The sequence below is a fragment of the Falco naumanni genome, chromosome 8 (genome assembly GCF_017639655.2).
Source record: "Falco naumanni isolate bFalNau1 chromosome 8, bFalNau1.pat, whole genome shotgun sequence".
In the NCBI taxonomy this organism is placed as follows: domain Eukaryota; kingdom Metazoa; phylum Chordata; class Aves; order Falconiformes; family Falconidae; genus Falco; species Falco naumanni.
The window spans coordinates 22,180,229-22,206,112 of NC_054061.1; the positions used below are offsets into that span (position 1 = coordinate 22,180,229).

General features: G+C 40.6%; 1 protein-coding gene across 2 annotated transcripts in view; it reads left to right on the forward strand.

Annotated features, from left to right (window-relative positions):
• Positions 1–25,884, forward strand: part of CCDC148 (coiled-coil domain containing 148) — a 78,171-nt gene that overhangs the window by 47,620 nt on the left and 4,667 nt on the right. For both annotated transcript variants that reach the window (XM_040604614.1, XM_040604615.1), the window contains 4 exons: positions 10,382–10,522; positions 16,137–16,255; positions 22,486–22,603; positions 25,208–25,348. In XM_040604614.1, the coding sequence (XP_040460548.1) occupies positions 10,382–10,522; positions 16,137–16,255; positions 22,486–22,603; positions 25,208–25,348 (519 nt within the window). The remainder of the gene's footprint in view (positions 1–10,381; positions 10,523–16,136; positions 16,256–22,485; positions 22,604–25,207; positions 25,349–25,884) is intronic.

Below are 25,884 nucleotides of genomic sequence, written 5' to 3' on the forward strand. Positions count from 1 at the left end.
AGGTGCTGTGTAAGCAATACGGACAAGTTCTTTGCCACGGCAGCAGGGCCAAGTCTTGTTCCCAGGGAAGGTTAGCATCATTCTTACTGCTGTACTGCTGAGTGACCTGTTGTTTCAGAGTGTTTGCTGCCCCGTCACCTCTGGCACTGGGGGGATTTTGGGGTTTTGTATTTAGAATTAGGAGTTAGCATGGATTTTGAATGCTTGGTGTTTGTGGGGAAGCTAACGGCCAGCAGGACTTTAAGCACTGTATCACAGAGCACAGACAGCAGGGTGCCTGGCTGGTGTGTTGCTTAAGGTGCTGGCAGGAGGCATCACCTCATCACCTCAGCTCTCTGGGCTGCTACCACCAGCATATGAACCAAAACATGTGAACAGCAACGATTCTTGCTAAATATTTCTACTTGGTTGTTGATGTTTACCCTTGCAAATCTGAACTTCGTTCCACAGTAAACTAATAACTGACACACTTGCTATTTTAAACATTCATGTCAGTTCATAAGGTTACTGATGCACAAGAAAACAGTATTTATAATGCTTTTAAAAAAGGATCCCCCCTGCCCCATAATACTTCAGACTCCAGGGAACTGTTCTTAATATACATTTTAATTTTTTCCCGCTTATAACCTCTAGTATTCATACCCTGAGGCACCCATCTCATTGTCTTTCCATTTAGGAATATATACGTACACTTTCTATTCTTATTTCCAAGAACAACAGTGTTAATATTTTATATTTCAATGTGTGGTGGGTTTGATTAATTCAAGTTCTTACTTTCAGCTGATACAATTATACATCAGTAGCAGGTCTACTCTACATCCCAGTTTCCTTGGAGGTGTCAGCTTAGTTGTGGCAAAATTTGCCTGTGACTTCCAAAGTCTTGGCAAGCAACTCGTTATCTGGAAATTTAGAAATCCATGAGTTGCCCACTGCACAAGTGCAAATCTGCTCTCCAGTACCTGTGCTGCAAGTTCTGTGTATCTGAGAGCTGTTGAAGCTGCTACACACTGGCATATGTTACCAGTAGGTCCAGTGTTTCCTAAATTTCATGCTTTTCATGCATGCCCAAAACATCTATAGAATGCGTACAGCCATTGCTTCCTAGGAGTGTTGGGGGTGCTGTGCAAATACCATGGAGGCTCACATGTTTGTCTTGGGAAAGCAGTAGCATTTCTGTCCTGGAGATGCAAATAAAATGTTTTATAACATGCATTCATTTCCTTCTTCCTAGTCCATGGCAGAAAGACTTGAAAGTTTGAGTAGTCAAAATGAGGTTTGAAAGTGTAATGAGAAATTATGAGTGAATGCAAGTAAGTTTGAAAACTTTTTTTCTTTAATTAAATGAAATGTGCTACATAGTCATTGAATAGACATTTCTGTATAATTAGTGTCTTTAAAAAATTGTGTTAGTTTTGTAACACAGATTCTATTGTCCTGTTCCACTTACAAAGTATCTAAGTCTAAGGGATTTATTATTCCACTAACCCAAGTGGAATTTGAGCTTAACTGCTATTAACCTCAACAGAAATGAGCTGGGTGGATCCTTGTTCTTCTATGGGAGAGCAGGTCTTTAATTTTTTATTTTCCTCTACATTTCCTTCCCCCTTTTCTTAAAAATCTTTCCTTTTTTTCCCACCATAGAATGGCACAGAGTTGCTCAGGCAAGAGACATATATCAGCATGTACTACTTTTATCTGAAGTATTAACAACTAAGCTATATTGCAAGTGAAGAGGCTACGCTGCTGGTAATGAAAGTCACCTTTTAATGAGTTTTCCATGTTAATCTTCTAGTGATCTCAGTTTGACTGTGCTGTTTGGCCAGTTCTATAGCAGACAAAAAGTAATGACCTTCTCTTGTGTGGGGAAATAAGAAGTTTGCCAAATTTATTAAATCATTTTCATTGACTGGATGATGTGTCTATTAGGAACTGAACTGAGAAGAATATCCTTACTGAAGGCCTGATGTTGCAATCCTGTAATTCCTTTAGCCCATAACTTTTTATCACTTAATCACCTTTTACATCTGTTTTGCTGAATTCAGTTTTTCAGGATGTAGTAGAAATGTATAGCTCTAAAACAGCCTTTTCTTTGTAAACAGAATTCTTTAGGTCACCAACTTGTTCTGAGGCTGCAGTCCTTGTCTTAAAAACATGAAGGAAAAATGTCGTTATTGACGTGGTTTGAATCCAAACTTGCAATTAAGAGGCATTTTTTCCCTTCTGTGCCTTGTATCTTCCATCTGGAAAAATGAGGAGGTATCTCTGACTTTACCATAAACGGGATAACTCTCAATTGCATATTCAGTGAGAAACAGGGCAGAAAAGCTGGGTAGAGATGATGATGATGGCACAGTAAAGTTGGGAAGGAGGGAAAGAAAGGAGAGGAGCTGATCCTGGCCATGGAAGTAGATCAGTCTGGTTATCTAACTGCAGACATGTCTTGCTGTGCTTTTGGACTCTTGATTCCAAGCTTCCTCTTTCTTCAGAGCTCCATATGAGCGCAGTGTAAGTAGCTGTAGGAAAGCCTTAGATGACCTAGAGGACTCCAGCCTGAATAATCCTGTGGAAGGAAAGGGAGCAGATGCCAGTTCCCATGCAGTTTGGCGCTCATCCTTTCCAGGGCTGATTTCGGGGTTGTGAAGGACTGCCTGGGTTCTAGCTGGGCAAGCCAAAAAGCTACTGAACTTGTTCTCTGCTTTCGAGGGTACCTTCAGTACCCTCATGTGGAGCGTTGCCACACAACAGGAATCTTACTGCTACTTACACCAGTTTTTGGCTCAGATGTTGTGCACAATGTAACTTTAAACTTAGGTGTCTGTGCTGGCCCAGTTGTGAAACATCGAGTAACACTTCACAGCTACTCCTTTACCAGCTTTGCGGACCAAGCAGTGAGAGCTGTGGACATACGTATGTAGATGCATTCTGTGGTTCCTTGTTTTATGGGTAGGATTTTTTAAATATTTAATTATTTCTTTATACTTCATTCCTTGAAATAATATTTGAATCTCTAGTCATCTTGTAATCGTGTTTCAACATTTCTGACCACGCAACCCTGACTGCTGCAGCTGCTTTTGTTCTCAGTTGCACGGTGATGCCACCATGAAAATGCCAGTTCTTTTACCAGTGCTGGAATAGCATTCTGTGGTGTGCTTCTGCAACTTACTCAGATTTTGTGGTGGTACTTTTGCTATGTAGCATCTTTTTTGTGAAGTTATTTTTCTTGAAGAGACCCTCTAAATTTTTTCCCAGGCATTCTTGGAATCAGTTGTGGACAGTTTGAAGAAGGAAAAAACCTGCAAACCATAATAAAAATAAGGAAAGGTGTGCAGAAATGTTTCAGAGATGAATAAAGCTCTGGGAGATTCTGAAGGTGTATTGGGATGGGGTCATTTTATAAGGTCGAAAGAGTGAGCTAGAGAGAGTCCACGTGGGGATATCAGAGGATTTTCTTTTTATGCCTTTAGTTATGACAAACAATACTGACTTTATCAAATGATTATTAGGAATTCTGAATTTGAATTCTAGCAGCTTATTATAACTGTGTAGCACAGTGTAGCCTGTGAGAATACTGATCTGGAGCTCTGTGTAGTCATTTTGTGACGCTGTTCCACCTGGACATTTTATGTCCCTTTGGTTTGTAGTGTACTTTCGCCTCAGTTTCCAAAAGCTAGTTTTACTCCTTGCGTGACCTTTGCTGTGCAGACCCTCTCCACATCAGCCAGTTGTCCTGTGTTGCTGTTTGCCTAGCTAGGCAGTTTAGCTGCCAGAAGGAGCTTGATGCTGATTCTCGTGTCACTCGAGGCAGCTTCAAGATCGGTTTATAATGTAGTCAGCGTTGCTTAAAGAGAAAACCTTGATGGTGCGGTGTTACCGTGTGCTAATTTAGTGGGAATTCCCAAGCGAAGTCTCTCAAAAGTTTTTTTGTCATTAAGAGAGATGTATCTGTAGCATTAAGTACATGGTAAATACATTATTACTCTTCAGATGTTAGAGTGAAAGAACTAATTTATTACTTTAATTAGTTTGTAGTGTACTTTATTGTAATACGCAATATTGAAATAACGAACTGAAAATAGGTATATATGCATTCTGTTCGGCACAGCAATTTAATGATTCACTTGGCAAAAGCTACTCTAATAATACATGAAATGTGAAATATACTTGAAATGCCTGTTGTAATTAAAAACTTGCAGAACTTGATGTTGGCAGTGCTTGTACTGCTAAAATGTAAGCTGCTTTGTGAAACAGGCAATAGGGGATCCAGTTTTCAGTGTACTTTCAATATTAGTTTAACTACTAAGATTTTTTTTAATATTTAAAGAGAACATTTACTGTTGACACAGTAAACTCTACCCTTCTGATTTTGCACTCGTAGGAATGAAAGAATGCAATCAAGAACACATTAATTTTTTCTGTGTGTGCATTCTGAGGACCCAGATTACTGCCTTAGTGAATCGGGATTATTGTTCAGGATATGTTTTTGTTCTTCAGGCCTGCATGATACTACCTCTGGAGTAAAAACCTGATGAATATAGTGGGTTTTCTTGAAAAGCTTAAATTGTAAGAATACTGGAAATTCAGCATCAGGTAGTCACTTTTAAACAGCACAATATTAAAAGGATGGAAATGCATGCCACAAAGACTTCTCAGCTATTACGCTCCATTTCACTGCCCGCCCTTTGTTGTTACTTGTTTTGCAGCAGTGCTTACAGCTCTCAGATAAGATTGGGTTCCCACAGTGCCGTGTGTTGTACAAAGTGAAGTGTAGTTTGCAAGGTACATACAGATACAGGCTGGGTTTCCATAAAAGGCAGTCTACTATATCCTTTGTTACTGAATTAAGATAGTCTAGTTCCTAATTTTTGAACCCATGATGGTATGGACAGGGTTTGGTTTGGGAATCTTTTCATTCTGGCCCCTGCCATCTTCTGTGGACGGTACTCCCTTGAGAAGTTCCCCTCTATAGGCAGGCTGGCCCACAAAGTAAGTTGAGGCTGTGGAACTGAAACTATTCTCTAGCAAAGAGATGTTTTCATGTTTGTGGTTTAAAAAAGTGAAATATATTGACATCAGCAGTTTAATTCCTAATTTTTGGTATTTCTTACATAATAGAACACTTTAATTTGGCTCAGCTCTGTTAAGAAATTTTTATCCTATATGATAACTCTTCATGTGGGGAAGACGCGGCATAATGCCAACCTACTGAATCACATTTTATAAATATTTTGAAAACAGTGCTTTTCCAGTTTTTACCACTTTTTCCTTTTTTGTTGCAATTATGAATCACTTTTAAAGGAAGTGATTCCTCTTTTGCCTTAATGAAAAGGCATGGATTAGATAAAGGGGGTGGGTGGGGGTGGGGCAAGGTTAACCTGAACTAACTCCATATACTTACTGCCTACAGAAAAGAATAAATGGGTACTGTGGGAAAGTATATTACAATGAAACTGTCCTTCCTTCTGTCATTCTTATTACCCATTTTCTTGATTGGCAATGGGCTCATGCATTCAAGAAAACTAACTAGATAAAAATGGAAAGCAGATTCTACCCACTGAGTAAATAGGTGTGTTTAATAGTGATTTAGGGCAGCGTAGATAGCATTGTAGAAGGTAGTGGAGATATGCGCAGAATTTTGGCTGGGGAACCTCATGGCATGATTAATGTTTTGCACCTGAGTGAAGTTACATATTTTGTGCTTGGTTATGCTCACTTGTTTGTATAAGACCTTTTGAAAAATCTAGTTTGTGCCCCAATATTGATTTCTGACTTGAATTAAATGGATTTGACAGAAGAGCTGTGTGAAAATAACTAGGGAAAGTGATTAAGGCCTGCCATGAGATTGGCGCGTAACATATGCCATGCAAACGACTGATAACCAAAATGAATGAGTAAGGAGGCTTGAGGTGATTTCAGACTAGGTGAGCATCTGTATCTGCTTACTGCTTTATTGTTGTTTGATTTCCTTCAATCAGTTGTCGTCCTGACAGAGGCTCTGCTGGGCCAGTTCTGTTCTCAACACTCATTTCCCAGCTGTGTCCCCCCCAGCTCCTTGTGCCCCGCAGCCAGCTCGCTGGTGGGGAGGGGTGAGGGGAAGAAAAGCCCTTGAGGCTGCGCAAGCACCACTCAGCGATAACTAAAACGTCCCTGTGCTATCAACACTCTTTCCAGCACAGATCGAAAACATAGCCCCATGCCAGCTACTGTGAGGAAAACTAACTGTGCTCCAGCCAAAACCAGGCCCAGATGTGGAGCTGCTATGGATTTCTTTGCCTGCTTGATGGTATTCTTGTTCTTGCATGGCTTAGAATGAACAAGTTTGTCATTCCTATGCATGCAATAGGCCCAAATCTGCTGGCTTCCCCCGTGGGTTGTCTAATAAACCTCTGCTACATAGCATTTTTTTGCTTAGAGTCTTCATTTATTCATTTTCATTATTTCCAAGTGAAGCAAGCTGTTTAGACCTTGTCTAATGCTGAATTTGTTAGCAGTGTCAGATCTCTAGAAAACCCTGAAATAAAGGTCTGAATACGTCTTGCTGCTTATACTTGGCTATTCGTCCTCTTCAGCAGCAGTCTTCAGAACTTGGGAGAGTTCGGACAACTCTCCCAAGAAAGCATGTTAGACCCTCTTACCCGCTCTTTTCCTGCTCCTCATCCCATCACTGGGCACCTCTGAGAAAAGGTGGTCCTGTCCTTTTTCTTTGTTTTGCATCTTCCTCAAGAAAATGCATTTCTGTTATGCCTAAAAACATAGCTAAGTGCATATTTCTTTTTCTTGGAACTTGCTTAAATCTTACAGCAACTGCTTTCGTCTTCATGATTTTAACTTCTGAACAAACTTATGGAAATATGAACTCAGATGATAGGAGAGAAGGACTCAAGTCCCAGAACTGACTGTGGGAACTGATCCAGGAGAATGATGTGAGTGAGGACTGAACTATAGAGAAAATGTGTTCCTCTCTGCACCAGAGTAACTCTTTAATGTAAAAGAAAAGACAGTGGACAGCAGAGGAGACATTCCCAGGGGAATGTCTGGACACTGGAAGAGAGACGCTCTTCTGCTTCTTGGTGATTTTCAAGCGGAACAGCTACAGTGTCAAGGAATGAAAAGACCCTGGTTCAAGCTAGTCTGAAAATGAAATGTTCTTCTTAATTTTGAGGACAGGTGGATACAGGTCCCTGCTTCAAAAAGTGTGTCGTTATTTCTTTCTTACTGGAGCAAGTCCAGCAAAGGACCATTAAGATGAGGGGTCTGCAGCACCTGTCCTATGAGGAAAGGCAGAGAGCACTGGGACTGCTCAGCTCGCAGAAGGGTAGGCTCGGGGGGATCTCACTGATGGGTGTAAACACCCAGAGAGAGGGTGCCAGGGGGACAGAGCCACCTTTTCTCAGTGGTGCCCAGTGACAGGATGAGAAGCAACGGGCACAAACTGAAACACTTGAAATTCCATTGCATCCATCACTTTTCTACTGAGAGAGTGGATAAACACTAGAACATGTTGGCCAGAGAGGTTGTGGAGCCTCCATTGTTTGGAGATATGTAAACCTCTATTTGCCATGGACCTAGCTGAGCCTGTTTGAGCAGGGAGTTGGCCTAGACCGTCTTGAGAAGTCCCTTCCAACCTCAGCTCTTTGGTTCTGTTTTCTGCAACCTGGAGTAATTTTAACCATAAATATGACTCCGTATTCCTTTTTATAGAATTAAGAATTGAATGTGGATCTCCCACAGCCTGGGTAAGAGGGCTCAAGGTATTTATGCTGTGATATGGCAGTCTTGATTAATCCAAGTCATTAAATAAAAATTTGGGAATTATTTGGAACGTACTGCTTGAATTCATTAATGTATTTGGGATGACCAAAAGCATGGTAATTACTGGGGGAAAACCTGCTAGGAAAAAATTTTGCCCAGTACTTCTTCTAATAACCTGTTTTGGGGAAATTCAGGTGAATTATTTATATGCAGTATATATTCAAGTGGGACCAGTCATGTTTAGTTCTCTTTTCTGAAAAAAATGAAATGATTTAATGCAGATTCTTAGAGCTATTTACATTACAGTATTTATGTCTAAGGGTTATTTATGTTAATATGTCACTTCTAACTAATGGGGAATTGGGAGGTGGGGGAAGAACAGGTGTTCTGTGTGCCCCACAAGTGTTCAGTGTGCTCCTCAGTTCTCATAAAAACTTAACATGCCTCTGACTGGCAGGTTAAAGGTTTTGAGGGGAGTGAGGTTTGTGCTTTTTTCTTTTGGGGAACAAGAAGGTATTTTGACCACTACCAAAGAAGCTCTACCAATTACGTGTTTCATGAACAATATTATTGTTATTGTTGTTACAATATCAGATATGTATATAATCCTGTTAAGGGAACATTTTCAAAATTCTGAGGAGAAAGATCATACATGAGGAGTAACATCTGTGCTAAGGAACACTGCAGTAACATTTTTATTTTTTCTTTGCATACTGCACAAGCTTGAATTCCAGTTTGAAACAATTTTGTAAGAATAGCTAAAAAAAACAAGAGTTTTTTCTGTGCTGTCAGCCATGACATTCCTGCACACTCAAATGCATATGGACAAGTGCAGTTTGCATGTATGCATCCTAATTCATCCCTCTTGCATATATTCAGGCATCCATGCCTGGCTGCAGTTTCCATATGCACGCTTTTATGTTCCCTCCTTGCCAACCATCACACTATGTTTCGTGACATTCATTCAGTGCCATTAATACTTGCTGGCACATACAAAATTATCCCTGTTTCTACCTCACTGCCCCGTAAAATAATTAGTAGCATTGTCCAAACAAGGTGAAGAGGGAGGGAAGTAGAAAGGTCTGGGTTTTCAGGATCTTGTGCCTTTTTTTTTTCCCTAGCTGCCTACATTTTCCTAGTCACAGGGATAATTTTTGACTTGGGCCCTCGCTCTCTTCTTGTAAAACATCTGATAGGTGAAGATGGCTGTTTCCTAGCTTTTTTGTTTCTGTTCTGAAAAGGAGAGAAAGGAGATTTCAGAAGGTGAAACACAGTTATGGACAGGCCTCCTCCACTGAGAATTAGTTACAAAAATGGAAGAAAAGAGGTTAAAAAGAGTTTAATGCTCAGCTAAATTATTATTCTTAGCTTTGGGGATGGAGTTGAAGCTGGGAAAAGTTGTATGTCCTCTGAGAGAATAACAGTGTAAATGAAAGTTGCTTGAAGAACCCCAAAACAGAGTAGTTTTAATGAAAACATGGAAACACATCAGTTAATGCTTATGCTTGGGTATGGTGGGAAATTGCATAGAACTTGTAAAGATAAACTTGGGTTGCAGAAGACAAAAGTAATTGTTGGTTAGTCTGTGTACACATGGCATTCATTACAGGCAGAGTATCTCTTTAACAAGCTGTCTTTGAATCTTTTAATAAAGAGAGAGTTTAATTTTACAACCACTGTAAAACGTCATGCTGTCTTTGTGTAATTATTTTTTGCCTGTGCTACATGACAAGTCACAGCAGTGTTTAGTCTGTTGGGACACTTTGCAAGAGAACAATATAATTGTTGTTTAAGCAGAGAAGGGGGGCACCCACGGCATCACTCAGAGATGCAACTTTTTGAGAGCCTCAGACCACAGGCAGTGCCGGATTTCTGTGCTTGTGAAGGATTGGTGTTCAGAAGGATTAACAGAGTTTATGCACACAGTGCAATCTAGTAAAGGTGGAAAAAACCAAGTATTATAATATCATAGTATTAAAGTACTTACTGTAGTATAGAAAACCAGGTGAAAAATGGCTGGAATGCTTGTTCCTTTGAGGAATACGGAGTGCTGTTGGCACTTGACAAATCAAGAGCTGGCAAGCCAACAGAAAGGAGACATCGTTAATCTCATTGAAACCAGTGTGAAACAGATGAGCATACACCTGATCCTGACAACACCAAGGTAAATTTTGCACAGTTTGAAAGCTGGCAAAGGGGAAGTGTCTGTCACTGGTGTCCAGAGCCCCGGTCGACGCGCTGTCACAGAAGTGCCTGAGTTGAAGGGCGCAAGCAGACTCCTGTCGGTTAGCCTTGCTCTCCATTTGTTCATAGGTTCGTTAAGAGATTTACATGTTATTGAAAGTCTAAGCGCTGGAGGGGAATTTAAGACCTGATGTTACTGAGGTGGTTTTGGCAATTTCACCTCAAGTCTTTTCATACGTGATGTTACTGCGTATTATGGCAGTCAGCTGCGAATCACACGTTAACATGCGGGAAGGTGGTGCTTACTAAATGATTATGTGTTGCTGATAAGATTGTAAGTCTAAGTTTGTAAATGGTTTACGTGGGTTTCCTTCCCAGCCTCGGCTTGGCTGGATCGCAGTGTTACACAAGTCGGCTGCAGAACTGTCTTTTCCACTGTCTCTTCCAGGTTCTCCAGTGGAAAGCCCAGCAGGAAGAGGCTACTGAACGAGAAGCTGCTGTAGCTGCCAGAAGAAAAGAAAAGAAAGATGAGGAAGAAAGGCTACAGAAAGAACGGGAAATGATTCATAGAGCTCAGGAGAAAGAGAAAGTATGAGAAATTTTATACAATTTTGCATATATTAATGTGTACAACTGGCTTTAAAATCTTTAACTGATCTCACTGCCATGTATTCTTGTAAAGTCTTTAGTGTAAGTATAGAGAAAAGCAAATGGTTAGTTGAATCTTGCTACTGTCCAGTTTAGCTTTAAAGATGCCTGTCGCTACACATCAGTTGTGTTACTTTATTATGGTTTTTTTTAAAAAAAAAAAAAAAGCATAAACAATTAAGTGTATGCGACTATCTCCGTGTCACAAAACTCAGCACAGAGGCACTACTGGATTTCTAATGCTTACAGATTTGTGCTTTTTAGCAATGTGGCAGACTATGAAAGCTTCCACTGCTGCAGTTAAGTATGCTGCAATGCAGCAAATGAGCCTTACAGTATATTGTCTGCAGGATAGCGCGCTGCACTTTGCAGCACAAGGGCCTTAAAAGTGAGCCTGAAGCACAATGGTAATGTTAACCCTTTCAGGGTGTCAGAAGTCTGTGACTTTATTGTAAGTACTTATGTGGTGACTCCTTGGGAAACGGCTTTGATGCATAAGTCTAAACTTCAACTTAATGGAAAATCAGAAATCCATGTAATGAACGTAATGCTTTTAGAAAATCAAGCTGTGTCACGTGTGTTTGTGTTGACCTTTTTATTTAAATGATATGGCAAAAATCCAGGAGGTTGTTTTATCAGAACTTTACCTCCTTTTCTGATTATTTTTTATGGTGGGTCCAACTCACCTGTAGCCTGTTTGTTAAGGCTGCAGAATTATTTCTGGAAAAAATAAGTTGGAGAATGTCATAGATTCATATTGCTTTGTCTTTCAAGTGCTGATGGGTAAACAGTCTCTTTTATTGCTATGGGCCTAGTTGTGTTAACATGGTTGCAAGAAGGGTTACTAAAAGCTGTGCTCTTGTAACATGCCAGTTCAAAGCCGAGTTAAGAAAACAAGGCTAAACTGTTCCAGATAGAGTGTTTCCATGATGCGTATGAAGGCTTTAGTGGCATCAATATGTGTCATGCTACAGAAAGCTTGTGCAAAAGAAGGAAGAAAAAATCTTTAGATATGTTACCATGTTTTCTCTTTAGATTTTGCTTTCTTCTCTTTATCTGCCATGTTTCTGTGTAACATCTTACTGGGAGCAAACATTTACTGATGGCACTACAAAATGGCCAGTTAGACACACTAGAACTTGATGGGTCCTTGTGTTGGTAGTGGTGTCGATTGCAGTGATACACCTTGCAGGAAAACAAACAAACAAACACAAAACGGTCCATACTTACAGCAATTTGATTAAGTTGTTACTGAAACAATTCACAACACCTAGGAAAAGCAGAAAAGAATCTATAGCATAGCAAAATAAATGACTTGCAGATGGGTGAAACTGACTGCCTTAGCAGAGGAATGAAAGTAAACTCCTGCACTACTTGGAATTTCCCTATATTTTTTTATAGCACTCCAATATCTTTTCCTTGCTTTGTCCGAAGAAATAGGCTTTGATGCCATGGCAAATGGGTCATGAGAAGAAGCTTTTGTGGCTTGTTGTATTCCTGGTGGTAGGTTGCACAGCCGTTGAATTTGGTTATATCAACAAATCTGCAAAGGAGCACTTGACTGAAAAGGCTACCTGGAGAAAAGCAGCTGAAGCTTCTGAAGCCGCCTTGTCTCCAGGTAGAGACTGTTATCCCTCATTATTTCTCATTGCTACAAGTCCTCAGAGCCAACATTTGAAAAGCTGCCTAATCTCAAATTGATTTGATTTTATTTGTGAGTTCATTCTTCTTGCTCATTACTGCATTTGCATATTGCATGTATCCAGTTCCTTCTCTAGCTGAAGAAGTATCTACTTACCTTGGTCACCTGATGTTATTATTTTTCTTCATTTTATCTTGAAGATAAAATATACATTCTTGGCAGAGCACAATCTTTCTGTTAAGCTACGCTAAATCGTATAGTTAGAAAAACTGCAAATAATTGTCCAAAAGTCAGTTTCAAGAGATGCTTCCCTTTCCTTCAAAATACACAGAATACTCTCACTTTGCATGCAAATCAGAAAAGTTCAGATTGGAAAGGACCTCAAGAGGTCTCTGGTCCTGTCTCCTCAGCTGTGAGGTCCAGCTGATGGTTTTATCCTTATTTTAATTTGTTTTATTAATCCTTATATGTTTCTGTAGGATTTGAGACTGTCATTTCAAGTTCAAAAGTTGAGAAAGCTGTATTTATGGGTTTGCAAGTCATGCACTTTCAGAGACATCTTGGCTCAATTTAAATCAGTATTGGTTTTGCCTTTACCTTTAATTGGCTTATTGTAGATAGTGTTGGTGAACTTTTTAGGTATAAACCTCTTCAAAAAGGCAAAGGGGGAATTTTCCAGATTATGTCTATGTGCACTGTGTTACAAAACTTCATCATGTATGTGATCTTATTTTTTTTCACATTGACGTATGTTTCCTGGTATCTGTTCTGGATTTATGTTGTTACATTCTGGATTTAAAGTTATAAAATAACAAATGAAGGCAGAACTTCTGTGTTTGGTGTCTGCATCCATCTTCTGTATGCTTTCAGGGAGAGATATGATGAAATTTTGACCGGTAGGGATAATGCATAAGTTGTCTGAGTTGGGCTGTGTGACTGGGAGATGGTGTGGTCTCTCCACCAGCACTGGAATGGGTACTGAGAGAGGGGCAGCCCCTCTTTAATGAGGCTTTGCTGCTTTTCCCTTTGTTGCAACTTATTCTGCTTATTTGTCTTTGCTGGGGCGAGGTTTATAGTGGCAGGTGGCTCTGAAGCCAGGGGAAGGGAAGAGGTTTGGGGAGGCTGTGTTGACCTAACCACCAGCGATGTTCATTTTATGTGTAAATATTTTGGTTTTGTGAACTTTCCACTTTCCTCTGGCCTGTGGGGAATGTCTGTATAGAACAGCCCTCTGCCTGTGCACAGATGGAGCAGCAGCTGTGTGAGGTCAGCGGTCTGTATGTTTCATTTGAGCATGTCACAGCTTAGAGCCTTAGGAAGGGCTGCTAACCCAATACTGCAGCTGCTTTTCTGGTCAGGGTTCTGTGGCAGCCAGAAGAATATGTAACGGATCCGTGATCAGTGTGAAAGAAATGCCTTTGCTCTGCCTGGTTTGTAATCTAGGCAGGGTGCGTCAAGTACTTCCAAACCTGAGAATAGGTAGAATGACGTTAAATCTTAAATACCAATGCTATGTGTGCTCTCTTGGACTGCAGATCAGATTTTTTCCCCTATATATTTAAATACGGAATTTCAGAAATATCCACTGGTCCCTAATTAGAGTTTAAGAGAAAGCCTTCAGGCAATGTGGGATACAGACATGGAGTAACTAACTGCAAATGAGTTAGTTTCACTTCATAAATATACGTATTCCAAACAATATTAAATAAAAGCATTCTAAGAAATATTGTTATAGCCATTCTTGTTTTCATGTCCTTCATGTGTAGAAAATCGCCTATATAAAGAAATGCTTGGCTTATAGATTGGGAGTGCTGAAATATAAGCACTGTTTGGAAGACCTGTTTTATTCTAAATCGTGATAGTTAAAGGTTTTTCTGCACAAAGTCAATCATATCGTGCAAGCTCCCGCACACGGTCGGGGCAGTGCCAAGCACAGATGCAGGAGCTTGCTCACAGATGCACTGGGCTGAGAGCGGCCCTGCGGAGGAGGACCTGGGGGTGTCGGTGGGCGAGAAGCTCAGCGCGACCCAGCCATGGGCGCTCGCAGCCAGAGCCCCGGCCGTGCCTGGGCTGCCCCCCAGCAGGGCCGGCAGGGCGAGGGAGGGGGCTCTGCCCCTCTGCCCCGCTCTGCTGAGACCCCCCCGCAGCGCTGCCTCCAGCTCTGGGACCCGGCATAAGGGGGGCACGGAGCTGTGGGAGCGAGCCCAGCGGGGGCCACGGAGATGGGCAGGGGCTGGAGCCCCTCTCCTGGGAAGCCGGGCTGGGAGAGCTGGGGCTGTTCAGCCTGGAGAAGAGCAGGCTCCGGGGGGGGCCTTAGAGCAGCTCCCAGCGCCTGAAGGGGCCGGCAGGAAAGCTGGGGGGGGGCTTCTTACAGGGGCACGTGTGACAGGGCACAGGGGTGGCTTTGAGCGCAGAGAGGGCAGATGCAGGTCAGATATCAGGAAGAACCTGTCCCCGTGAGGGCGGCGAGGCGGTGGGCCAGGCTGCCCAGAGCAGCTGTGGGTGCCCCATCCCTGGCAGTGCTCCAGGCCAGGCTGGATGGGGCTGGGAGCAGCCTGGGCTGGGGGGGGTCCCTGCCCGGGGCAGGGCTGGGAACTGGGTGGGCTTTAAGGTCCCTTCCAGCCCAGCCCATTCTGATAAAGAGGATGGTATCTTGACTGTCATTTCAACTGAATTTCCAAAAGAGGCTTAAATTCCGTATAGTTCTGTGGATGATACAGAAGTTGTTTTTGTTGCCATTTCATGAAATTTTTCCGATGTGAGATGATTCCATAAATAATCTCATTATAAGAAATTACCTGTGTTTTGGGAGGTAGAATAAGTTCTCAGACCTTCAGAGGAACTTTATGCATTTAAATATAAAACCAACAGATTATGGAGGTATCATTTCAATTGCTTTTATAATTAATTTTATAATTAATGTTTTCTTAGTTTTACATTACATTTCTTAAGATTTTCTTAGATTTTTGCATCTTTTTCTAAAGCTTCTATTCTCTGTTTTTCCAGCTGTATTTGAAATTTTGGAAACTTAACGCTGCTTGGTCAGTGAATTCCAAATGGCAGCACTCGGGACATGGTTTAATGGTGGACTTGGCAGTGTTAGGTTTATGGTTGGACTGGATGATCTTAAAGGTCTTTTCCAACCTATATGGTTCTATGCTTCTGTGATTTGTAATGTATGTCATGGCAAAGTGGGAATTACAGCTTTGCTGCAAATTCCAGCAGTTGTCCTTGAAGACCTGCCCTGGTTTTAGGAACGGAATCCTGTAGAATTTATTCAAGTGGAAAATTCAGAGTTTCACTTTAGCAATATTTACTTTAAATCCCAGTTCCTCATTTTACATGCAAAACCCCCTCATACTTTTCAGGTAAACTTCCCTGCTCAGATTTCACCATCCTGCTCAAGGCCTTTCTTTCTCGCTCAGCTTTGGAAAGGCTTCATACTTACATCAGGAGCACTCATGTGCTTCTCCCTGTTCCGCATCAGGCTCTCCAGCCAAAATGAACCAGGCTGGTGTGGATCCAGCTGTCTGAGCTAACCTGGGAGATGTTCACTCAAGGAACATTCCCTCACACGAGCAGCATAGTTGAAGGTGTTGATGGCAAAGTAGGAAAGGAAGGAGCAAGTGAAAGTAGTAGTCTTTAGTTTGCAGTTGAAAGTAATATTCAAATTTGTTTCCACAGCCTGATTATACTGTTTCTGTTGTGGGGGCTCCACACCCGGTTCTTCTCCTAATAAATCTTTTGTTAGCCCATACTATTCTAAAAGATAAATTTTATTCTTAAAAATTCAATGCTGGATTTTCTTTAACTGAATGCTTATCTTATTTTCTTTGTTTTCACTACCTAATGATTGTATTGTTTGGCTTGTGAATGATTGTTACTTTGTTTACTGTATTTGTTCAAACTCTAGGTGAAGAAGTACCAGGCTGAGAAACAGCTCAAGTGGCAAGAACAGGAAGAGAAAGATCTACAACATCTGAAGGAGTTAAGAAAATTAATGGCTGAACAAGCAGTTAAAGACAGAGAAAGGTAAAAGAAATTAAATGTGAATGCCTATAGTGTCAATAGGAATGTCTTATAACCTAATTTGCTTTTATGTCCCAACTTTCTAAGAGATAAGTAATTTTTTTGTATTCCTTTTTGGCCATTATCCCAGTCTATACACTTAGTCTATACACTAAGGCTGCGTCATGATTGTATCCTGGATGCAATTTATTTGTTAGTTTGAATTAATTCATATCCATCAAAGCTTTAGACCTTTGTAAGTGCTAAACTGCTGTAATCACAATAGGGTACACGCGTTAAAACCAGCTCCCTTTGTGGTTTTTTAATTGTAGCTGGGTAAATTCCCACTTTGAAAAATTATTTATAATCACGTTTGGTTTTTTGAGAGGCAAGCAAGAGGAGCACATTAAGCACTTAACAGCCTCAAAGGTGTTTATTATTCTTTTAGAGAATTTAGGTTTTAAACTGTTCATCTAGTTGTAGATACTTTTCACCTGTTTGATGTAATTTAGGACTTCAGCCTGCTAACATTTGAATCCTTGCCAAGTCTTTGTTGCAGAACGTGGCCTTCAATGAGCTGTTGAAGAAATACTTGATTTCATAGAGGAGTTCCTCTGCCACAGAGGAGCATAAAACCCCCTGTATGTAGTCTGGTTATAATTGCTCTCAATTCAGAGGCTTACCTTTCTTCTCATGGAGGGACCCACCAAACTGCATAGACCAGATATGTAATTAAAATAGGGTTAAAGTACCATTGGCATTAGAGTATTAAACTTGGTCTTAAGCATTCTGTGGGAAACGCTACTTTGATCTTACTTTGTTGTGATAACTTGCTGACAGCTAAATTGAAATGTCTGTATCTTTATGCTACAAATATATTTATACCTTCCCTTAAACATACCTGCAACAATTCTAGCTCATAGCAAAAGAAGCATGTTCTTTTGTTATGCTAATAAATGTTGCAGAATAAAATATAAGGGAATGGCACAGTTCATTGAGGAATGCAGGAAGGAAGTAATCACATCTTCAGGCTATTATGAATCAGAAGTTGGTAAGTGCTTAGCATTATGTTTCCCAGAATTGGCATACTGCACAAAATAAAGCAGTTTAAAGAAAAATGCTTACTGTTTGTGTAGATTAATAATTCTTTGAAATTACTTAATGCTTTTCATCTTCAAAGCCTACGGAAACATTAATCAAAGAAGGGCAGAGAGGTGTTACTGTTATTAGGTGCTGTAGTGCTACAAGCATGGTGTAAGGCATTTTAAAATGTGTTGTACTGAACTAAGGTAGACACACTGGCATAATGGTTTCGCAGCGTGGAACTAGAGTCCTGTATGAACTAGTAGTATTCTTACACGTTTCATCTGTTGCAGCACATAAATTGGTTTTGAGTCTTTGCAGAACTGATAATGACACAGGCGTTGTGCCATGATCATGGCACAAGCCAGTACCACATTTCTGATCTGACACGTTTTCAGGCTTTCTGGGGAAAGGAAGAGATTTTTGGATCCTGAGCTGACTGGCTATTTCAAGTACAAGATACGTTCTGGATAGTGCATAGAATTTCTAATAGGTACAATAAGAAACTTAAAAAATGGTCTGCTCTTATCCTGAATTGCTTTTACAATTAATTTAAAATTAAGTAATCAGATTTATAAAAAAGAAAATTATCACTGTGGTGCTGTGTTTATTCAGGTCTCACTTTGTAATTGCAAGATGCTGAATAGCCAAAGCTATGACCAGATCAAAGAAAAGGATTAAAAGGCATCTGAAACTGGATGTAGAATTTCAGGTGACTGAGTCCAGCTTTGCCTTCCGCAGCTCCTCTGTTTAGCAACTATCTGACAGTGGAGACATGTAACTGACTGGACCTTTCATTTTTTGGCCTGCAAGTTCCTAGGTAGCTGCAGCTTTATGTTCTGTGCGTGTCTTAGAACTGTTGTCTGCAGAGCAGCTGGCTAGCCCGCACCTGCCGAAACCCCCGTGGGTTTAAGTTTATGTAAGTTCCCATAGATGCTGATCAAGTAAAAGATGGCCAGAGTAGTGAGTGCATCACAAAATCCTAAGAAGCCATGCTGTCTGCACTCAGAAACATGGGAGAGGGGAAGAGGATTGTGCTGTGATTTCTGCTCCAAGCACGATGTCTATTCTTATTAATTTTTTAACCAACAGTCATTTTATAGTCATTTTACAGGGGCTGAGGTAAGAACCAGGTCTGCCCAGATCCTGTCAAATGCCCCAACAAGTAGTCTAAAATCAAACTCCTTTTTTGCTTTCCTCTACGCTCATTCATTCTGTACTGTTTGCTGATAGTGGCCCAGCTATTAAAACAGGTGGAGGTTCCCTCCTTACCTAGAGTGTTGTATATTCTCACTGATTTTGATGCTTGCTGATAATGCAGAAAATGCAGATTTGAACTTCTTCAGCTTAAGAACCTGAGACTAAAACTGTCCAAGCAAGAGCTCTCATTACTGGTGTGTATCGTAAAAGGTCTGGGCTGGCCACATTTGAACAGGAAAGTTGAGAGTTCTGATCCTTTTTTAAATAAAAGTTACAAGGTTTAGTAGATGACAGCCCCAGAGAGAGAAACACTCCAGAAACACAGCAGGTGCTAAATAAATGGTGTGTGTTCTCTTTACTGGTGTTTAGTCTGACTTAGCCCCATTAAGCTGGGGTAGCTGGTGGGACTATGTCGGGGGTAAGAAGTTAGTGGTGGCAAGATACATTTGCATGTGGCCCACTGAAAGTAGAGAGTAAGCACAGATGTAGATCTACTGCCCTCAGTCCTTTATATGTCCATAGGATCACACATTCATCTGTTCTGCATGTCTTAAGTTAGGTCTACATGCCTATGTCTTTAGGACACTGAATTATAAGATCTCTTTAGTGTGGTATCAAGAATTACGGACTGCATTTGAGTCTTACTGTGCTTCAAGAATTAGCATCTGCAAGGGCAGATGTTTGTCTGTTGCTAACAGTCCACTTCTCCCTTTTTTAATCCATGCAGTGCATTTCAGTCAGGTCCTCCATCGGGTCCCTTAGGTATGGAATGGATTGAATATACATGAAATATTGTAAAAGAACATATCCCACCTACCCACCCCAAGCAATAGATATGGCATTATTGTTGCAGGGTGAGAATTAAATTGGCGTGAAATTGCGCAGATATTTTCATTCATGAGAAATATTTGAAATTAGTCTATGAGAAATAGACTGGCACAGTCCTGTTCTGCAGAGAGACAGCGAGTGGGAGGCATCTGTAGGCATTTTCACCCAGCACCTGTACTGCTGCCAGTCCTGGCCCTGAATTCAAAGGGCAGGGGTGGGAGAGTTGGAAGGAAAGGATTGCTCATTGCATGATTTTTGTCTGACTAACCATCAGAAACAGCACGATGGCAGCTGCTTGCCATGCAGCTCTGTTTATCACATGCCCGGGGGGAAAGGTGCTTGTGTATCACATCTCTCCCTTCCCTTGTGCTCTCTGCAGCAGCTCCTCCCTGGCAATGCGTGCAGACGGCCTTTCCTCCCTCCCCTCTTGCCCTGCCACAAGTTTTTCCCCTTCCTGAAGCAAATCTCTCACCAACTGCCCCGAAACCTCGCGCTCTCTCATCAGTGCTGCACGCTGAGGGGACACAGAACAGAAAGGATCCAGAAAAACTGTGGGCAAATCGTGGGGTGTTGAAGCCGTTCATGCGGCTGGGCAGGCAGGGCTGTTGCTGGGGTCGATGCCCACAGCAAGGGTGGCTGCCCTTGCGTTCAGGGGGGCCCGCAGAGCCCCCTGTCCCGCCGTGCAGCGCAGCCTGGGGGGCAGAGGCTCTGGGTGGGAGCCAGCGGCTGCTTCGCAGATCTGATCAGCGTGTCAGGCACTTGCTATCGCAGGTGCCTCGTGCCTTGGCGGCATCGTGCATCGCTGCGGCCTCACGGGTGGAAACACCAGCAAACCTCCCTAGCCGCTGCGATCAGGCTTCCAGCTGTTTATGTCAGATTTATTCAACTGACAACAGTGAACAGGATAAGTTGTGATACAGGGCAAAAAAGCTGCCTACGTTATAACCCAATTTTTTAAAGTATTGCTAAAGCTTTCATAATAAACCTAGTAGTCCATTATTTCCTTTTGAATATTTATGAGGCAGCATCTGAAAGCAGAGTTTTAGTGAAATTATGCTTATCAAAAATTACATAAATGTGTACCCACTATACTTCAAAAAGGTAGCTTTACTGAAACTAATCAGCTAAGCTCATTTTTCAGCTGGTGACTTCTTAAAGTTGTTACTTACTGTGGTACTTAAAGTCAAAATTGAGTATTAAGACATTCTAATTTTGAACTTTTCTACAAAATTAAGTTTACTTTGAAGAAATAGTAGCTAAAATATTACTAAACGTAATAGAGTGAAAGAGAATCAACAGCTAACTCTGCATGTGGACACTGTGAAATCACAGCTCAAGTAAACATTTTAATAAAAGTATTGGAAGGACGTTCCGAATTAGGAACACCATGTAGGATTGAATACATATTTACAAGGTTCTCTGCCTTCCCTGAGTGTTGATTTCACATCTCTGCCATTGCCCTCAGACAATTAAAATTTATCTTTGTTAATACTGGCCTTGGTCTCTCCAGCATGAGGAAGATGATGATCTTCTTAAAGTAACGTAGTCACAGAAACATGAACCTTCTTCTTAGGAGCAGCAAATGCTTCATCAGGATGCAAAGTCCTTGCTCTTCCCTGGTCTGCCTAGCAGTTACTTTGGCCATCAATTGCAGTCGCTTATACATTATTGTATACCTGTTCAAATGGGGTGTGGAAATGCCATAAAATGTTTCTACTTGCATACATGAAAACTTCTGTAGTAGAGAGAAAGTGTTTCAAATTAGACCTGGATGTGTGCCCCTCAGTTTTTCTTCTTGGTAATTTACAGAAGCTTCCAGGGTACTGAATTTCATATTTGATAAACTGGAGTATTTTAGAAATGTATCATAGTAGTCAGCTCAAGCAGAATGAAAGGTTTCCAGTATAATACATTTTTGTCATGTTTTCAGAAAAATATAAGTATCTGCTTTTCATTATTTTTTCTTCATATGAAAGGAAGATGGGGCTTTTTCCCTGGAACAAAATTACTTTGGAAGATTACTACTGTAAGCATTCATCTGCCTAAACTACAATGGCTAATTTAAGAAACCGAGAGCCTCTCTGGGGCACCCTCAGGCAGCTTTGTACCACTGTCTTGGGAAAAATTTGTTTGTGCTAATAATTGTTATTGGATTATTGATGTAGTGGTCTTTTCTAGCTACCAACTGTATATTTAGTTCTGATTTTTGGAGTTTATAGCACAAGTTATAGAATCCTTTGAGCTTACTAAAACTTTGAGAGTAAGAAAATAAAAATACATGTTTTATTGCAGCTGAAGCAGCTCTTTCTTCTCCATATCTCTAAAGGCAAGTTAAAATTTGAAGAGCAAAAGAAGGATAATTCTCTGAATGCAAAGCATGGCAATGGGAACTCCTGTATAAGGACTAAAAGTGACATAACAAAGAATACCCCACAGCTTTGTAAGAAGCAGTTTGGCAGTGGACTGAGAGTTATTAGGAAATACAGTTATGGTAGTGCTATCAGGGCTATAAAAGCCAATTGCGAAAAATTGACCAGCAAAAATAATGCCGTCGATAAAGTTCCAGGTTTCCTTGTGCTAACTTTCACTTTTTTCCTTTTGAAGAAGAATGTAATTCTCAAGGTTTTTTGCTTCTTCCAGTGACAAGATTGGGAGCGATATGTTTCTTTTAATGGAAAGGGTTATAGGAAGGAGTTCTTCTGCCATACACAGATGTCAGAGAACATTTCTTCTTGGCAAAGAATATGGTGGCGGGGGGAGGAGGGGTGGGGAGGGTAGCAGGACTATATAAAGCATGCTGGAGAGAATCTGCGTTCTAGAAAAGAAACCTGAAAGGTTAGCCAAGTTATTTAAAACAAAGAAACGGGAAAAGAACCCTAAAACCAAATAAATAAAAAAAAAATCTCCCCAAAACCCGCTTCCCCCCAAAACCCCAAACCAAACTACTCCAACAAAAATAACACATTCAAATGAAAAGGCATATTATTTTTTTTTGCATTTTTCAGGTGTTCGGCTGAACCACCATAGTATTATTACATAGATTTAGAAAACATCAGACTAGTTTTCAAACTGAAATATCGTAACAGAAATCTAAAATTACAGTTGACCCCTTTTTTTCCATTTGTATGTATTCTGTTTTGCAGGGTAAAGTATAGACAAGCATTACTAGAAAGACAGTTGCTGGAGAAAAAGGAACTGGCTCTTCAAGAAGCACGTGAAGAAGAGAAAAAAAAGAAACGCCTTGAAGCACTCCGACAACAGGTGGCTTTATCTCCTGCATACAGTATTTTCATATACAGTAATGATATAAACACATACTGCCGTATTATGAAAGATAAAAAGACCAATCGATCAAAAGCAAATAAACGAAGATGTTGAAATGCACTTTTGGTCTTACTTTAACAGTAATTCTGTCATGTTATAAATCCTGTGTGCTTTGTAACTCTGACAACAGGAACATTATGATGTTAAGTCGACTGTAGAAACTGGATATCTGAAAATAGATTTTTTTTCTGGGTTGGATGTGATTTCTTTTTCTTTTTTCTTTTTTTTTCCTTTAGGAATCATAAATCTGCCTTGAATATTAGGCAATATTTTTGAGTAATTTAAATTCTGAAAACTTACAGACCTTGGACAACTTTTCTTCAGAGAGAGGTTTAAGTGTCTGTGAAACTTTTGCACATTATTTTAAAAAGGACATCCCAGAAAATGCTTGCTAATGTTTGTCATAGTAAATATAGTGGTTTTGGTTTGGTTTTGTTTTCTTTCCTGCTGCTGACTTTCGAAGGAGGAATTTTAACTTCACTTACATTTTTTATCTAATCTCCTTATTTTTTCCTCCAAAGATTAAAAAGGAGAAATCTAGAGCTCACATTCTTTACACTCCAGGAACTGCAGCCTAAATGTGCAGGCAAAGGAAAATGAGGGAGGGAGGAAAGGTGCTCTTCAAACGCTTTTGATTTTGGATAATTTAAACGGCACTAATGTAGCAGCTTTCTCCCTAGGACTACCCATGGTTAAAAATATGGTATTTGATGCAGCCTTGACCTCACCTTCAGCACATCCTTTGGCTTCAGGATTAACCATCCCAGAACCACGTGCATGCCAGTGAAATTCTTTCTCGGTCTCTCGTGGACTGTTTGTGGCCTTATAAGTGCTTTCACTTCAGCATTTGGGTGTGCAAAGTCAAGAATAAAGAAAAACATAACAGAGATTAAACACCCTGAGCCATCTACTGTGGGAGAGCTGAGCGTAACAGGAATAAATAAACCTAAGGGATCATTGGTCTGTTACTTCAGTCATTTTTTTAAACTGTTGAACTCAGGCTCGTTTCCATTCAATAATGCTTTATTTTTAATAATCTGATTCAATTAAATGTTTTGCAGTATTAACAGTGTGATTTTAGCTTGTCAATGCATTTTTAGTAATAACCCTGTTATGTCTTTTCTAAGTTACTGGTTGAATTGCATTATCTTTCGCATCAGATTTTACAAGAGACTGGTTGAGTCGTGATCTGTTGATCCCTTCTAACTGACGCCATTCTCTTACTGAAGTAGAAACTGCTTCTAGAATGGCCTTTGACTAGGACAGTAGGCTTCCCACTTCGTTACATATTTCTAACCAGTATTTGTTCTCTGGGTTTCACACTAATGAAATACCGCTTCATAAATTATGCCGCTTGGTTGTATGTGGGGAAAAAAAAAAAAAAAGATCTTTAGTGAAGTCATCCAGTCTGTGTATTTTGACAGCCTGTAAATACAAAGGTGACATTTTATTAAAGAGATGGGGGGGGGGGGGGGGGGGGGGGAATTATCATACACAATTAAAAAAATTTTTTTTTTTGGTTTAGCCATTCAGATGGTGTCCCAACTGATTATTTTGCTTATGCATCTTTCTGTATTTTACAAAGTAGTATTAGCCTGTCTGTATCTGAATACTTTGACACAAAGAAAATAAGCAATGAAAAAAGGTTGACTCTTGCACAATATAGTGTCTGAAAGAATCTTTGATACTCATCTAGCTGCAGGAAATTAAACACTTAGAACAGATACACTTAAGAAAAAAGTCCTGTTGCTTATCTCTCAACGTTGTTGTCCATGACTCTGTAAAGATTGTGAACTTCAGATCTGAACACCTCTGTTTCCATCAGAAGACAGTTTGGACTTGCAGGAGTTGTGGGTATTGCTAAATTATGAGTCTGCTGGTTCCATTTGGTTACTGGTTTTGAACATCCAAGCCCATGCCAATCTCTGCTAGAGAGCCGAGGGTGCTGTTGCTTCTCTCTTACACCATCCTCGCTGAGCCAGGGCTGCCTCCGCAGCCAGGACCACGCGCCGCTCCTACAGCGCAAACATCAGTGGTGCACGTTTGGGACGTGCTGCTTTCTGGGCGCCTAAATCTTACTGTAAGCTTATTGCCTACCAGGAGTATGATGAGGTAGCGACATAAACTCTCTCTTGATGGAAACGCTGTCCAGCTTTAAAGTTTGTTTTCAAGGACTGATAGCTGGCATTCATAATATGCGGGTTATTCTGTGTTAGGCTTGCCCACATAGCAGGCAGCTCACTCTGCAGCAGTTCTGGGCATGCACAGTGCTGTATTAAGTCCAGCCAATTAAACTGTCTCCATTGGGAAACAGGAAAAAAATCTCCCCGATTATTATTCTCTGTCAAAGTGGTTTTACTCTGGATTCAAGTTTTAAGCTTTACAACTTCCGTATATGGATACGAGGTGGTTTAAGACAACTTTTGCAATTTTTAAACCAGGAAAATGATTGTGTTCTCAAGGGATGTGTTATTGCTAATCACCTTTTCTCACCTTAGGTTTACATAGAGGTAATTGTTATTTTTGTATCATGTATTTTAGGTTGCCATTGCTGCAAAATCAGATCCGGCTAGAGTAGTGGCTGATACGGTGGCATCTAAAGCTCGGATGGGCATTGGGACCAAAGAAGAGTTTGATCTTCAGAAGCCACTGTTTAAGTTGCATACGTACAGTGAACAGCAGGTAAGTGTCTGTAATCATACTGTATAGTTTACTGTGTGCACATATATCTTAATAGCAGTACATGATAGTGATGCTAATAATATATGCTAAATAGCAATATTAACAGTAGAATATAGAATATATAAAACCATAATGAGCAATGGGTGGGGTAAAATCTCTCTGACCCAATGTAGATGCTGGAGGAATAAGTGTGGACCAGAGTCGGGTCCAGTGCAGGGCTCCCGGGCTGTCGCTGAACAGCATCTCCCACCGCTGCTACCAGAGAGAGGACACTGGGCTAAAGGGGTCATTTGGCACTTGTGTGTTTACCAGGCATTTTGCCTGATCTGTTTGCTATTTTATTCATTTCAAAACTCACCCCTTTTACATTTTTGTGCATTTATTTAAAAGAGTGCCTCCTTTTCACCTGCTCCAGTTAGTGTCGTAGTATTTGAAGCGAACTGACTCAGCGTTTAAGTTCTCCTGACTGTATACAAAAGAGCTACGTCACAGGTAGCTTAAATATGAGGGGTTCTTTTTTTCTTGGAAGATTATAC